At 41.7% G+C, this 12,683-nt stretch overlaps 1 protein-coding gene across 3 annotated transcripts in view; it reads left to right on the forward strand.

The window, feature by feature from the left end:
* LOC110072797 (uncharacterized) overlaps positions 1 to 12,683 on the forward strand; it is a 61,976-nt gene continuing 49,293 nt past the window's right edge. For all 3 annotated transcript variants that reach the window (XM_078394791.1, XM_073001528.2, XM_078394792.1), the window contains exons 1-5: positions 1 to 1,545; positions 4,245 to 4,345; positions 5,758 to 5,827; positions 7,143 to 7,273; positions 9,027 to 9,112. In XM_078394791.1, the coding sequence (XP_078250917.1) occupies positions 1,374 to 1,545; positions 4,245 to 4,345; positions 5,758 to 5,827; positions 7,143 to 7,273; positions 9,027 to 9,112 (560 nt within the window). In that variant the 5' untranslated portion in view covers positions 1 to 1,373. The remainder of the gene's footprint in view (positions 1,546 to 4,244; positions 4,346 to 5,757; positions 5,828 to 7,142; positions 7,274 to 9,026; positions 9,113 to 12,683) is intronic.

Here is a 12,683-nt window from a genome sequence, read left to right on the forward strand (position 1 = left end):
ATGAAAAAAAACCTGATTTGCATTATCAAAATCAATTGACTGCAAACCGAAAGAACTGTGGATTGAAACCAGAGAAATTGCCAGGAAGGAATGCCAAAAGGTGATTCCTGAAAGAAGAAAAAGGAAACCTCAATGAATTACAGATGAAACTCTTAAAATTGTTATCTCCAGATAAGAAAGCAAAGGAAGACTTGACAGAAATAGGGACAGAATTCCAAATGCAGCTTTTCAGGAACTTGCATATAGGGACAAAGGGTGCTATTACAGTAATCATTGCAAAGACACAGGCCACTGAAAAAAGGAAATCAAGACATCTCTTGTATAAAATCCAACAAAACAGTGGGAAATTTAAACCTAGATTAAGGATGCAGAATGATCAACAGGGAAACATCTGATCAAGATAAAAGAAATGGAAGATGAAAACAAAATACTGAAGAAGTCAGAAAAGATGTGTGGATGGCAGATTCCTTTAAGTAAAAATCCATTGATGACAAACCGGCAATCTGAGCAAGCAAAATGAAAGCTATTCTCAAAACATGCTGAAGAAATAAATCACCAGGACTAAATGGGAGATCAAAAGAATTTATTTCAAGCTACAGAGATTGAACCTATCAAAATACTGACAAAAATATGCCAACAAATACGGAAAACAAAACAATGGAATCCAGACTAGGGACATTCAATTACCTATTCCAACCCAAAGAGACTCCAAAGATTGCAGTAATTATAGGACTACCGTATCCGAGTAATTTTCTGTGCAAGCAAACTGATGTACTTTTACCATATAATGACAAATTCCAGGTGTTCCAAACTAGATTCAGGAATGGAAGAAGCACTAAAGAACACTGCAAATATACGTTGGCTACTGGAGTGAACTAAAAACTTTCAGAAGAAAGTCAGTTTATTTTTCATAGATTATAGTAAAGCCTTTTCCTGTGTAGATGATGAAAAGGTATTGTCCTAAGGAAATGGGTGGACCAGAGCATTTCATTGCCCAAAGGCACAGCTTGTACTATGGGCTATACAGGCTACTATTAGGACAGAACACGGAGACATGGAACTACGGCAAAGGCGTCAGTTAGGAATGTATTTTGTCTAGTTATCTATTCAATCCATTTGCAGAACATATCGTATGTAAAGATGTATTAGATGAGTATGAGAAACCCGTCCATGAATGAACATGCTCTTTCCCGTCGTACAAGTACGGGATCTATTAGCAGCGATCCGGAGGTGCTTCTATTGGCCGCACCCAGAAAGAGGCCTGGCGAAGGTTTTCCACTTCGCGGCTGGCCGGGCCCGCAGACGGGCCTCCTCCTTCAGCGCAACTTCCCTTCGGAGGAACCCGCCCAGGCCGCGCCATTTGAGGGGACACCATGGTTTGCGCCTCGCTGCTGGGGCTCCGGGCAGCAGCCGCTGCGCCTCGGCTCTTGCGGGCAGGAAGCAGCCGCTGTTGCCGCCGGTGGTGCAGCGAAACGTGCGCCCCGCAGCCGAGCCCTGTGCGGATCGGCTGTGCCTCAGGCTTCTGGGGAGACACGGCGGCCTCAGGTACTACCGAGGGGAGCGGCGCGCTCGACCGCCCGAGCGAGGGGCGAAAGCCGGCTGGCTCGCAGCTCCTCCTGCTGGCGGGCAGCCGAGAGACCCCGCCGGCGGAAGCCTAGTGGAAAAGGCGGGAAATCGACACGCCCCTGGCTTCAGGGGCGCACTTTTTATACCTTGCCGAGGGGCAAGCTTCCTACCCGGAAGCACCAAGAAGCAGGGGCTTCATGCTCTAGTAATCGTGCAGATAAAAGACCTGCCGAAATCGCTTGCAGGCTCCCTTTCCCTTCGAACCAGACTTTTCCCCACAGAGTGGTTGTGGGGATGGAGAGGATAGGCCCTCTTTGTGTATAATTCAGTGAGCTGGCTGAAAGGAAAATAGGAAAAAAGTCATTAATAATATTGTGCTCTAGTTCCCCTGTCATAATTAAAACAGGCTCGCTTTCCTTACTTCTAAGACTCAGGAAGAAGAAACCTGCCGCTTGTATGCGCTTATTTTACGAACAGGCGGAGCAGGCTTTGGCATCAGAAACGAAGCGCCTCTTCAGAATGGAGCCGTGCAAAACAAATCCGAAAAGAAACTTGCCTCCACGACAAACAAGCTTGACTCATGCTAAGTTTCCGTTTGAATAACATGAGGGTGAAAGGAAGAGAGAATAAGACGCCAGATGGCTCTTAACTTGGTTATTTACTTGGTGTTTACACCAACTCAGATTACATGCAGTGCAGTCAAAGCTTGGTCGTGAGCCAGACTGAGTGGGATTTAAAAGAAAGAGTGCAAAGGATTGGATTGCACCCTTCAACCGCCCCGGCATCAAAACCATCTAGTATTAGCATATTCATAGTTAAAGGGATTGATTAGAATGAGATAAAATGTTATTCTGAACCTGAGACCTAATGAGGATTTTGAAGCTATTGATGAATAGGTTCAGAAGGAAAAGGAGGAGTCTTTAATAGTACACACCTCAGCAAATAGAAATATGATGACTACAGTTCGGAGAGCTGCATCTTTTTTGAGAATGCCATCACGTTAAAATGATATGTCTATAGTCAATGCATACATTTTGATTATTGTACTTTCATTCTACAATAATCTTCTATGCTCTTTGGAAGTGGACTGGTAAATCAACCCTTGAGACTGGGTGGAGATGCAATCTTCACATCCAAATGGCATATCAGAGCTCAAGCAACACTATTTGATCCAGCTCCTTCCAATATCATTTAGTGACTTAATAAGTGCTTCATGATAATGTCAAATTGAACACTTCCTCTGCTCCAAGGTGGATTGGTAGAGGAAGTGAATTATTTTTAAAGACTCCGGTAGACTCTTTCTGGGGGTCTGCATTCCTTAAAAAAGAAAAGGAAAAAAATCAATATATTTGGTTTGTGTGAAGGACCAGTCAAGAAACTGCTCATAGCCAACCAAACAGAGGGACAAATAGTTGTCTGATTGAGCCCCTATTCACAGGTTTTAAAAACAGCAATAGGGTCATACAAAATAGTTAGACTGGTAACCAAACAGTGCAACTGAGTTGCATTGTGACTGCTTAGACGTAAAGCCCAATCATATTCAAAATGACTTACTGTATATCCAGGTAAATTGTACAGGTTTTATGGCATAAAGTATTTTTACTTGTATGTAAACACACATAGGACTGGACTACAAAGTAGAGGGGTTGATATTGCTAAGTGAAATGTCACATAAAGCAAAATATGGCCCCAAACCTATTCACAGTGCTATTTGTTACAACAGAAGATGGATGGAGAATGTCATCCACACACTAACATCTCCCGAAATCACTGAGGGCCAGAGTTTTGGGGTAGTTCGAGAAACCTTGAATATTCTCCCTTTGATTTTCTAATCTAACCATGTCCAAATTCCTGTTGTTTAGTGTAGTAAATCATAGCAGAGTAAGCCCATTGAATTAATGGGAATTTAGTGAGTCAACTCCACTGTAAGTTTCATTGATTCAAATGGGTGTACTCTGCAGCTTAGTGTGCTAAGCAGTTCTGGACATGACTCACCAAATCCCCATTGTGATTTACTGTGTTAAGCAATAAGAGGTCATAGTCATTGGCCTTGTGTTATACTTTTATAACTGTTTTCTATAATGCAAAGATGGCAAACCTACAGTCCTTTAGATCAGGGGTCCCCAACACCCAGTCCGCGGCCGAGGACCAGGCTGTGGCTTTGGCAGGACTGGGCTGTGGAGACACATCTCCCGCCCCCCTGCATGCATGCCCACATGCATGGCCCACCTGCACACCTGGGTCCCCCGCGCGAGTGCCCTGCCCACCCGCGAGGGCGCCCCGCCTACCTGTGCATGCGTGTGAGCGTGCACTGCCCACCTGCTACTGTGCACACCCCGCCCCCCATGCACGGGCCCCACCCACCCCAACCAGTCCGTGGTTTAGAAAAGGTTGGGGACCACTGCTTTAGATACTGTTGGACTTGAGTGTCTATCAGCCCCAAACAGCACATTCCATAGAGTTGTAGTCCAGCATCTGGCCACCTTAACTTTAACATAGTGCTCAAATCCCTGTACAGTCTGTGCTGAGAGTAAGGTCCAGTGTTCAGCAGAATTGTCTTATTAACATATTAGTTCCTCTGCTACAAATCCTGTATTTTTCAATAGTTTGCAATAAATGTTTTTACATTGCATTGTGGTTTTCCCCCTTCTTAATCTCTATTTATTATCTTGCATTAGTTCCTCAACTACTCTATGGAGGCAAGCTGGATTTCCTGGTTTTTGATTACCTTTCTGAAATTACAATGTCTTTACTAGCTACAGCCAAAGCCAGAGCTCCCGTAAGTAAATTTATTTCCCCCACCTCTAAAACCACAGTCTCAATTACAGAAACGTGAACTCAACAGAGCTGGAAGACTTGTGTAAAATATATATCTAAACCAACTGGCTTATGGGTTGAATTTCTGAAGGAACAATGTGAAAAATGTTAACATTTCAGTTGTCTGAAATCCTATTTAATGGAGGGTCTCTTGGGATCCACTTTGTTGTAGGAAAGCTGTTGGGGTCAATGGGATAAGGAGAAGTCTTTAATTTCTGACAATTGCTGTCACTAAATGGTTTTCCTGATAACAGCATTTTTTCAGAAATACAATTTGTGCAAAATACTTTTTTAAAAAATTTTCAATAGCTGAAATCTTGTTTAGCATAGTAAGACACAACTGCCCGCTGACTGCTTCCAGGTCTTCCTTTGTATCCTTTTTATTCTCCTCTTGGCAGGAGACCTCCTTGGTGGGCTTTTCCCTACCTTCCTCATTTCCATGCTCCTTTTGGTATCTCCTGTCTTTTCGGTCCAGAGGAGACTTCATTCCAGGGTAATACCCAGGAGAAGGGACACACCTTGTACCTACGTAGAGGGCCAATGGAATGTGAAGGTAGATCTTTCCTGAGTGCCCAAGCTCACCAGCTCACAGAGGGGAAACAGGTTAATTGTATGGAATATGCATATCTCTTAATGTCTGGCTTGACCCATTATCTTCAGCCTAGAATATTAGAATTTACATTTATTTATTTTATTTATTTATTCAATTTCTACCCCGCCCCTCTAGACAACGTCTACTCGGGGCTACATGGTTTCATTAACATGTATAAGAACACTGAGAACAGTGCACTTTACTGAACTTAATTTTGTATTTCAGAAAACATATTGTGCATTTTAGCTTTTTTTTTTTTTAAGGAATCATTTTCGTTGCTTAATTAGAAAACAACCATGTGTGAAATACAGTACAACTTTTGCATAGATTATTTGCTTATTGTTCAGGAGAGGCATACTGTGCTTTACCCAACCCAAAAAGGAATTGTTTGAAGCAACTAACAAAATACAAGACATTTATAGATAAAAAACCATTAAAATGGCTAAAAACAGCAGGACCAACAAAAACAGAGCAAAAACCTGCAGCCAGTAAATAAATTAAACAGCTACTAAAAGCATATACAGTACTTGTTTCCAGAGTAAAACATTCAGTTCCTGGTGGAAAACAGCGGGAAAAGAAGACGGTGATCTGCTTCTCGTAGACCATGAAGTGATGCAGTCACGCCTTGTCTTCAATATGTAGCTAATTCCCCTCCCTAAGGAATGTTGTTTTGGGAAAGAAGTGAAAACTGAGTAGCAGTTTAATTGATTTTTTCAAAGACAATTCTAAAGCAATGGCATGTTTTCTCTGATAAACTGTTATTTATTTTGTATTATTTTCAGGATTTGGGATATATTCCTGATTTTGTATTAACTGCAGTGGCTCCTTATATAAAGGACATACAGAGAAAAGGTAGGAAGTTGTTATAATATTAAATAGTTTCTGGTAATAAAGTAAGAAATAACAGCTCCCTTCTCTTGCCCTCTATTTCAAAATACTGAGGTTTAATAATAAATGTATGCACGTATCTCAGTAGGTATCTGGCTGCATTGCCAAAGGTTGAGTGTTCAGTCCCCACTGTGCCTCTTGGAAGACGAGCCAGCCTGTGTAGCCATGGGCAAGCAACACATTCCCAGGGCATTCCCAAAAGAAGGAAATTGTAATCCACTTCAAAGTATTCTCTACCCAGAACACCCTGGAAAGAGTCCCAAAAATTGGAATTGATAGCACAGTTTGTAATTTGGAAGAGAATTTGGCTTGTTTTGGGTGATTGACCATAGTTTTGGAATCCATGAATGAGCACCGGGGCCGAAAAGTTTCCCATGTGCTCCTCCTTTCCTTCCACTGTATGACAGGTTTGGGATACAGATTTTTATACAGTGGGGTCTTGACTTGAGAACTTAATCCGTATTGGAAGGCGGTTCTCAAGTCAAAAAGTTCTCAGGTCAAATCTGCATTTCCCATAGGAATGCATTGAGAACCATTTGATCCGTATCTGCTCTTTCCCGTCCATAGAAACTAATGGGAAGCTGCTATTCTGCCTTCGACCACTAGAGGGGGATATTTTGTTTCTTTTTTTCTTAGGTCAAGAAAGGTTCAGGGAAGGCAGGGAAAATACAGTCCAGGCAGTACAGTACTGAATGTTCAAATTTTGCACTTTCCCTGCCTCCCACTTGGTTTTTTTCAGTTCTTAACTCAAATCTAAGTATGTAAGTCAAGTCAATATTTTCCTATGAGAGTGGTTCTTAAGTCAAAATGTTCTTAACTCAAGCTGTTCTTAAGTCAAGACCCCACTGTATTAAGGCCAAAGTTTCCAGTTATACATGAACCAGGAAATTCTAGCTTGGTGTCAGTTAGCAAGCTAGGAAAACAAACCAGGATATGTTAGATGAAGGGCATTCTGTCTTGACTTCCACTAGCATCAGTCATCCTCCTTTGTGCCTACGTAGACCCACTGACAATCCACTTCTCAAGCACTTTTTTCTATTATAAATAAACATTTTGGGGCATTATTTACTAACCAAAAGTGGATGTTTAAATAATGTGTTTTCATCTGATCAGAGTTACATACTATCGCACCCTGCAATTGTTTAGTAGCTAGCCACAAACATAACAATCTGAGCAAAGACAGTCAAGAGAGAAACCTGTATGTGTTTGTGTATATGCTTGTGCTAGCATATGCACACAGTGTATGCATTCTTCACAGTGCTGCACTTATTGTCCTCAGGTATCCGTATCGTCAGCAATGCTGGTGGGATGAATCCACATTCATGTGCCACTGCTCTCAAAAAAGTGGCAGAGAAGGCTGGTGTAGATTTGAAGATCGCTGTTGTTACTGGCGATGATTTGATGGGAGAGGTATTTCAGTTTGGGGGGGTAATTCATTAAAGTTTTGGAGAAATGATAATTTTGATACAATTAAATAAGGCAGATTTAGAACTCCACAGCCTAACTAGATTCTTGGTGTTTCCATTAAGATAGGAGTGGGTAATATAGGCCCAGGAGCTACGCGGGGCTGGTCACAGACTGAGAGGCGTATCAAAACAACACAAACAATGAAATGGAAAGGAACTAGAAGGCAGCTGCCTGTTTCCAAAAATGGGTATTCAAATGGTGCAGGGTGGTCCTGTGACTTATTAAAATGTGCATTGAGTACACTTCCTAGGGTAACAGTTCACCTTTTATATGTCAGAATGAGAAGGATCTGGAGAAGGGCCAGGGGTTGCAGAAAGAATTTTGGTGGGCTGCCTTTTGCCTACCCTGCTTTAATAAAACACAATATTGGACAAGCACAGCAGATGACTTATTCTTTGTACTGGCTTAGTTTTTTAATTGGTTCAGCTAACTGAATCTTCAGGGCAGGGACAAGGTAGACCCATTAATAAAAAGGGGGAATTAATGGCTAATAGTGGGGTTTGTTCCTAGCTCAGAAATGGTTGCAATCTGGAGTTTACACAAAAACATTACTGACATGGGGACCAAAGAAAGAACAGTGTCTTTTAATAGACTGGGAAAATGAAGCTCTAATTAATAAAGATTCTTTTTTATGGTAACTCAGCCCAAGGATCAGCCAAAGTCATTTTACAGCCTGAAGCAGAGTAGCAAATGATGCCCTCCTTTCCCTGGTCAAGGCAGACCGCAATATTTAATTTTAACACCTCTAGGCGCCCTATACTTGCTGCCATTATAACCTTTGAAATGTATGTATGTTTCCAATACTGATCTACTTTTAAATTTGTTTTTAAATTATGATTTTAAAACTTAGGTGTTTAATAACTTTTTAATGACTCATGTATCTAGTTTTAATTTTTTGTTTGTTTGTTTTAATGACTTGTGAGCCATGTTGAGTCCTATCACATGGGAGAAAGGTCACACAGAAGCGCAATAAATAAATGAATCAGTAAAATAGTCAGGTTGTTTTGGCCTCTAAGGGACAAAATCAAAGACAGCAGATGACTCGTTTTTGTTTTGTCAGTCCCTCTGCAAACGTCTGTGTGGTATGCACTCAGGGCTTGCCAAGGTAGCTGATTTCATCCAGCCTTACAGTGAGTGATTAGTTTGGCAACTATTATACGAATCTTCCATGGGCTACACTAAGAGGCAATGATTTTAATACATGATAAAGCAGTTACTTTTGATAGGATAGGCTGTCATTTGTAGTCAAAATCAATTGAGAATATTGATATTTCCTTCCAAATGCTCACAAGTTTTACAGCACAGTGTACATTTGCTGGTCTATTTCCATTTGGGATGGCTTTAAAGCACTCCAGTCTTCTGGTGTTTCAGTAATGCTTGACAATCCTACCTGAAGAGGTTACTCAAACAAGAATTTGTTATGTCATAGCGAATGTCTTTTTTGGGGAGGGGAATCAAAGTTAAAGGCATGAGAGAAAAGGGAGAAGACAGAGGTCTTGAGCTTATTGCTTGCTCCTCAATTCTCACAGTTGGTCTGATAAACTTTTAACACACTCCTGAAAGTGGTCCTATTTAGCATTTTCTTAATTTACCTTTTACAATTGATTAATATTGTTTAAATTACTACAAAATATATATTTATCTTGAAACTTGAGAATTTCAATCAAGCATTTTATACTGCATTCATAAATTACAGTTAAGCAACATTAAAAAAGCTCTACCAAAAGGAGAAGATGGGAAGCGATTTCCAGAGAATATCTGCAGCATGAATGCATATCTGGGGTAAGATTTTTAGGAAATATTTTGTAAAAATATATATGAAGAAATGCTTTTGAAAGCATTAATATTGTATCCATTTAGTTGTCTGCATTAGGTACAGCCTCGTTTTCTGAGTCGGACTTAGTGTGATTGCATCTTGATTTAATAAATAAGTTCTTTAAGCGTGTGATAGTTTTATCAGATAATATGTTTGTAGTCATTAGTGAAGGTGCCAAAGAACAGTGATGAATCATCTGCAAAATTTGCAGGGATCATTAGCTAGTAAAATGCCAAAGTGGTCAGTATGAAAAGAAGTGCCTGTTTGTTGTCTTGAAAAATCAGGGAATATTTAATATCATACAGGGCAAAAGTTCTTGATTAAAGAGCTGGATATGTATGTATCCAGTAGTCTGCATAGTCATATAATCTCTGGGGCAGGGGATTACAGGTCTTTCCATTGCATTTTGAGAAACTTGCAAAAGGAATCCAAATACACCATCTTTCCCTGAAAATAAGGCAGGGTCTTATATTAATTTTTGCTCCAGAAAACACATTAGGGCTTATTTTCAGGGGATTTTTTTTTCATGTACAACAATCTACATTTATTCAAATACATTTATTCATGTCATCTTCTGGTTGCTGCACAATGGTGGAGGGCAGGGTTTAACTTCACAGGGTTTTATTTTTGGGGTAGGGCTTATATTACAAGCATCCTGAAAAATCATACTAGGGCTTATTTAAGGGGAAACAGGGTAGTTCCAGGCCTTCAGGGACCCAGCTAGGCTCAACAGCCCAAGTTTACTGGCAGTTGTCATTTCCTGCCTGGAGTAAGCAAGGCCAGTGACTCCCTTCCTTCAGAACCAAAACCAGCCCTACAGGGAAAAGAAATAACTTCATAGCTGGCCAAAAACTCATGGCTAGATTTAGGACTACCATGGCCCAACCACACTCCTAAGAAACAAACCAGATGTGTAGTAGAGGTTTTATTTTATTAAGGAGATTTTTAAATGGTAGATTAAATGATGAAAATGGCATCACAGATTAAACACAACAGTTTGGGAAAGAAATCAGTATACTTAGACGGAGATGCTCGCTGTAGATATAGACAGATGCCTGAGCTTATTCAGAGTGTGAAATGTACCAACAGAGTAACAGACTGACATGGAAAGATATATGACCCATTTTGGTCTTGCCCACTATTATATTCTTACCCTCAGTGGCAGTGATGACACCCAATAACCAATCATAATTTAGTTTTTCTAGAATCCTGTAGAATATGAACAATCCTACATGGATTCAGAAAAAGGTATCTAAACTAGCTGGTGTGACAAACCCAGACCTACTGGGATATGCCACACGTTAACTAAGCTGCCACCAACCATTCCCTATAAGAAGTCACACAGACCAGGGATGGATTTTTAAACAAATAAAGAATAAGGTTTATTTAAATACAACACACAGGGAAAATAAAAAGATCAGGTGAATAAGATATAGTAACGTGGCTTAGTCTCATTCATACATACACACAGTTTGGTTCACACAGAACCCTTAACTTAAAGCACAGACCCTGAACCTATCAGTTCTGGCTAACCAACAGACACCTGAACCTATCAGGTTGGTACTGACACACAGTAGTACCCTGTCTGACACACAGACTCCCACACCAGCTTCTTCTTCCCAGCTGCTGCTTCTTCACATCCCAGCGTCTCCTAACTTCTCCACCCACGCTTCACATATATATACAGTACAGCCCCTCCTCCTGATGTCCCGCCTTCCACTCCCCATAGGATGGAACTTTCCCTCCAAACCCATGACAGACAGGTAACATCAGTGCTGTATGTAACACCTCCCCTCTTTATAAGTTGTTTTGTAGGGGGAAAGCTAAGGTGCTTTTTCCCAAAAAACAACCTGGATAAAACACACAACAACAGTTATACATACCATATCATACTTACTTATACTTACATTCTAAGTTAACCATAGCAATTAGGCATTTAAACATTTACCATATACATTACATCAATTTACCTTTATTCATACAAACCAAGTTCAAAAAAACAGGTACATTTAACTTTTTGTCATCAATATATATACATAGTCCATGTTTCTTTCGCCGTCTTCATTCTTCAGGTCTTCTTGACAAGGCGTCAGCAACACAGTTCACTGACCCTCTGACCACCTTCACTTCAAAGTCATAGTCCTGTAGGTTTAAAGCCCACCTCATAAGTTTGCTATTGTGGGTTTTCATTGTCTTTAACCATTGCAGTGGTGAATGGTCAGTGCACAGAACAAAATGTCTTCCCCAGATGTAAGGCTTGGCCTTCTGGATCGCGTAGACTATGGCCAAACACTCCTTCTCCACGGTTGCCAAATGTCTCTCACCTTTTTGAAGTTTCCTACTCAGGTAGGACACTGGATGCTGGTCACCATTCTCATCCTCCTGACACAGAACTGCTCCTACCCCGCTGTTAGACGCATCGGTGTAGATGATGAACTCCCGGTCGAAGTCTGGAGCACGCAGCACTGGATAGTTGATTAGCGCCTGCTTCAACCTCTGGAACGCCTCCTCACAGTCGCTGGTCCACGGGATGCGGTCATCAGCCTTCTTCCTCGTCAGATCGGTCAGCGGAGCCGCAATCTCGCTAAACCTCGGGATGAACTTTCTGTAGTAGCCCACCAACCCAAGAAATGATTTGACTTTTCTCTTGGTGTTGGGTCTGGGCCAATCACGAACTGCTTCTATGTTGGCCTCTAGGGGTTTTATCACTCCTCCCCCTACCATGTGACCCAAGTATTTTGTTTCTGGGATACCCAGCTGCAGTTTGTTCTCTGTGCAGAGCCTAGGCCAAAGCACTTCCTCCCCTGGGTTAAAGTGCCTCTCCCTGCCTTCCTGGTCATCCCAAACTTTCTTTCTGACCTTTTGAGCTTGCAGGGTCTCTACTGCTAGCTCTAGGTTTCTCTTTAGGTCCTTCCTTAAAGAGTCTATGTATGTCACAACGTCCGGTGGGTCATCCTGGGTGATCTGCTCCCAATCCTGTTTGATCAAATCAAGGGGCCCTTTCACCCTTCTCCCAAATAAAAGTTCAAATGGACTGAACCCGGCACTGGCTTGTGGCACTGATCGACAAGCAAATAAAAGGGATTGCAGCCTCTGGTCCCAACCGCCTGGATTCTCTGCCAAGTAAGCCCTAATCATGCGCACCAGAGTCCCATTGAACCTCTCAGTCAACCCATCACTTTCAGGATGATAGGCAGTGGTTTCCCTGTGCTCAATTCCACAGATTTGCCATAAGCTTTTCATGAGCTTTGATGTAAATGATGCGCCCAAATCTGTGATTATCTCTGAGGCAAATCCCATCCTGGACATATACCCCACCAAGGCATCTGCCACTGTGTTAGTTTCAATATTAGTCAAGGGTATGGCTTCAGGGTACCCCGCGGCATGGTCCACAATGGTGAGAATGAACCCGTTCCCCCTCTTTGTGGCCCTGGGCAAAGGTCCCACAATACCCACCCCTATGCATCCGAACGGAGTGTCAATCACAGGCAAAGGGCACAACTTTGCTTTGGTCCTGTCGCGGCTATTCCCCTGCCT

This window comes from Pogona vitticeps, chromosome 5, assembly GCF_051106095.1.
Source record: "Pogona vitticeps strain Pit_001003342236 chromosome 5, PviZW2.1, whole genome shotgun sequence".
NCBI classification, from domain to species: domain Eukaryota; kingdom Metazoa; phylum Chordata; class Lepidosauria; order Squamata; family Agamidae; genus Pogona; species Pogona vitticeps.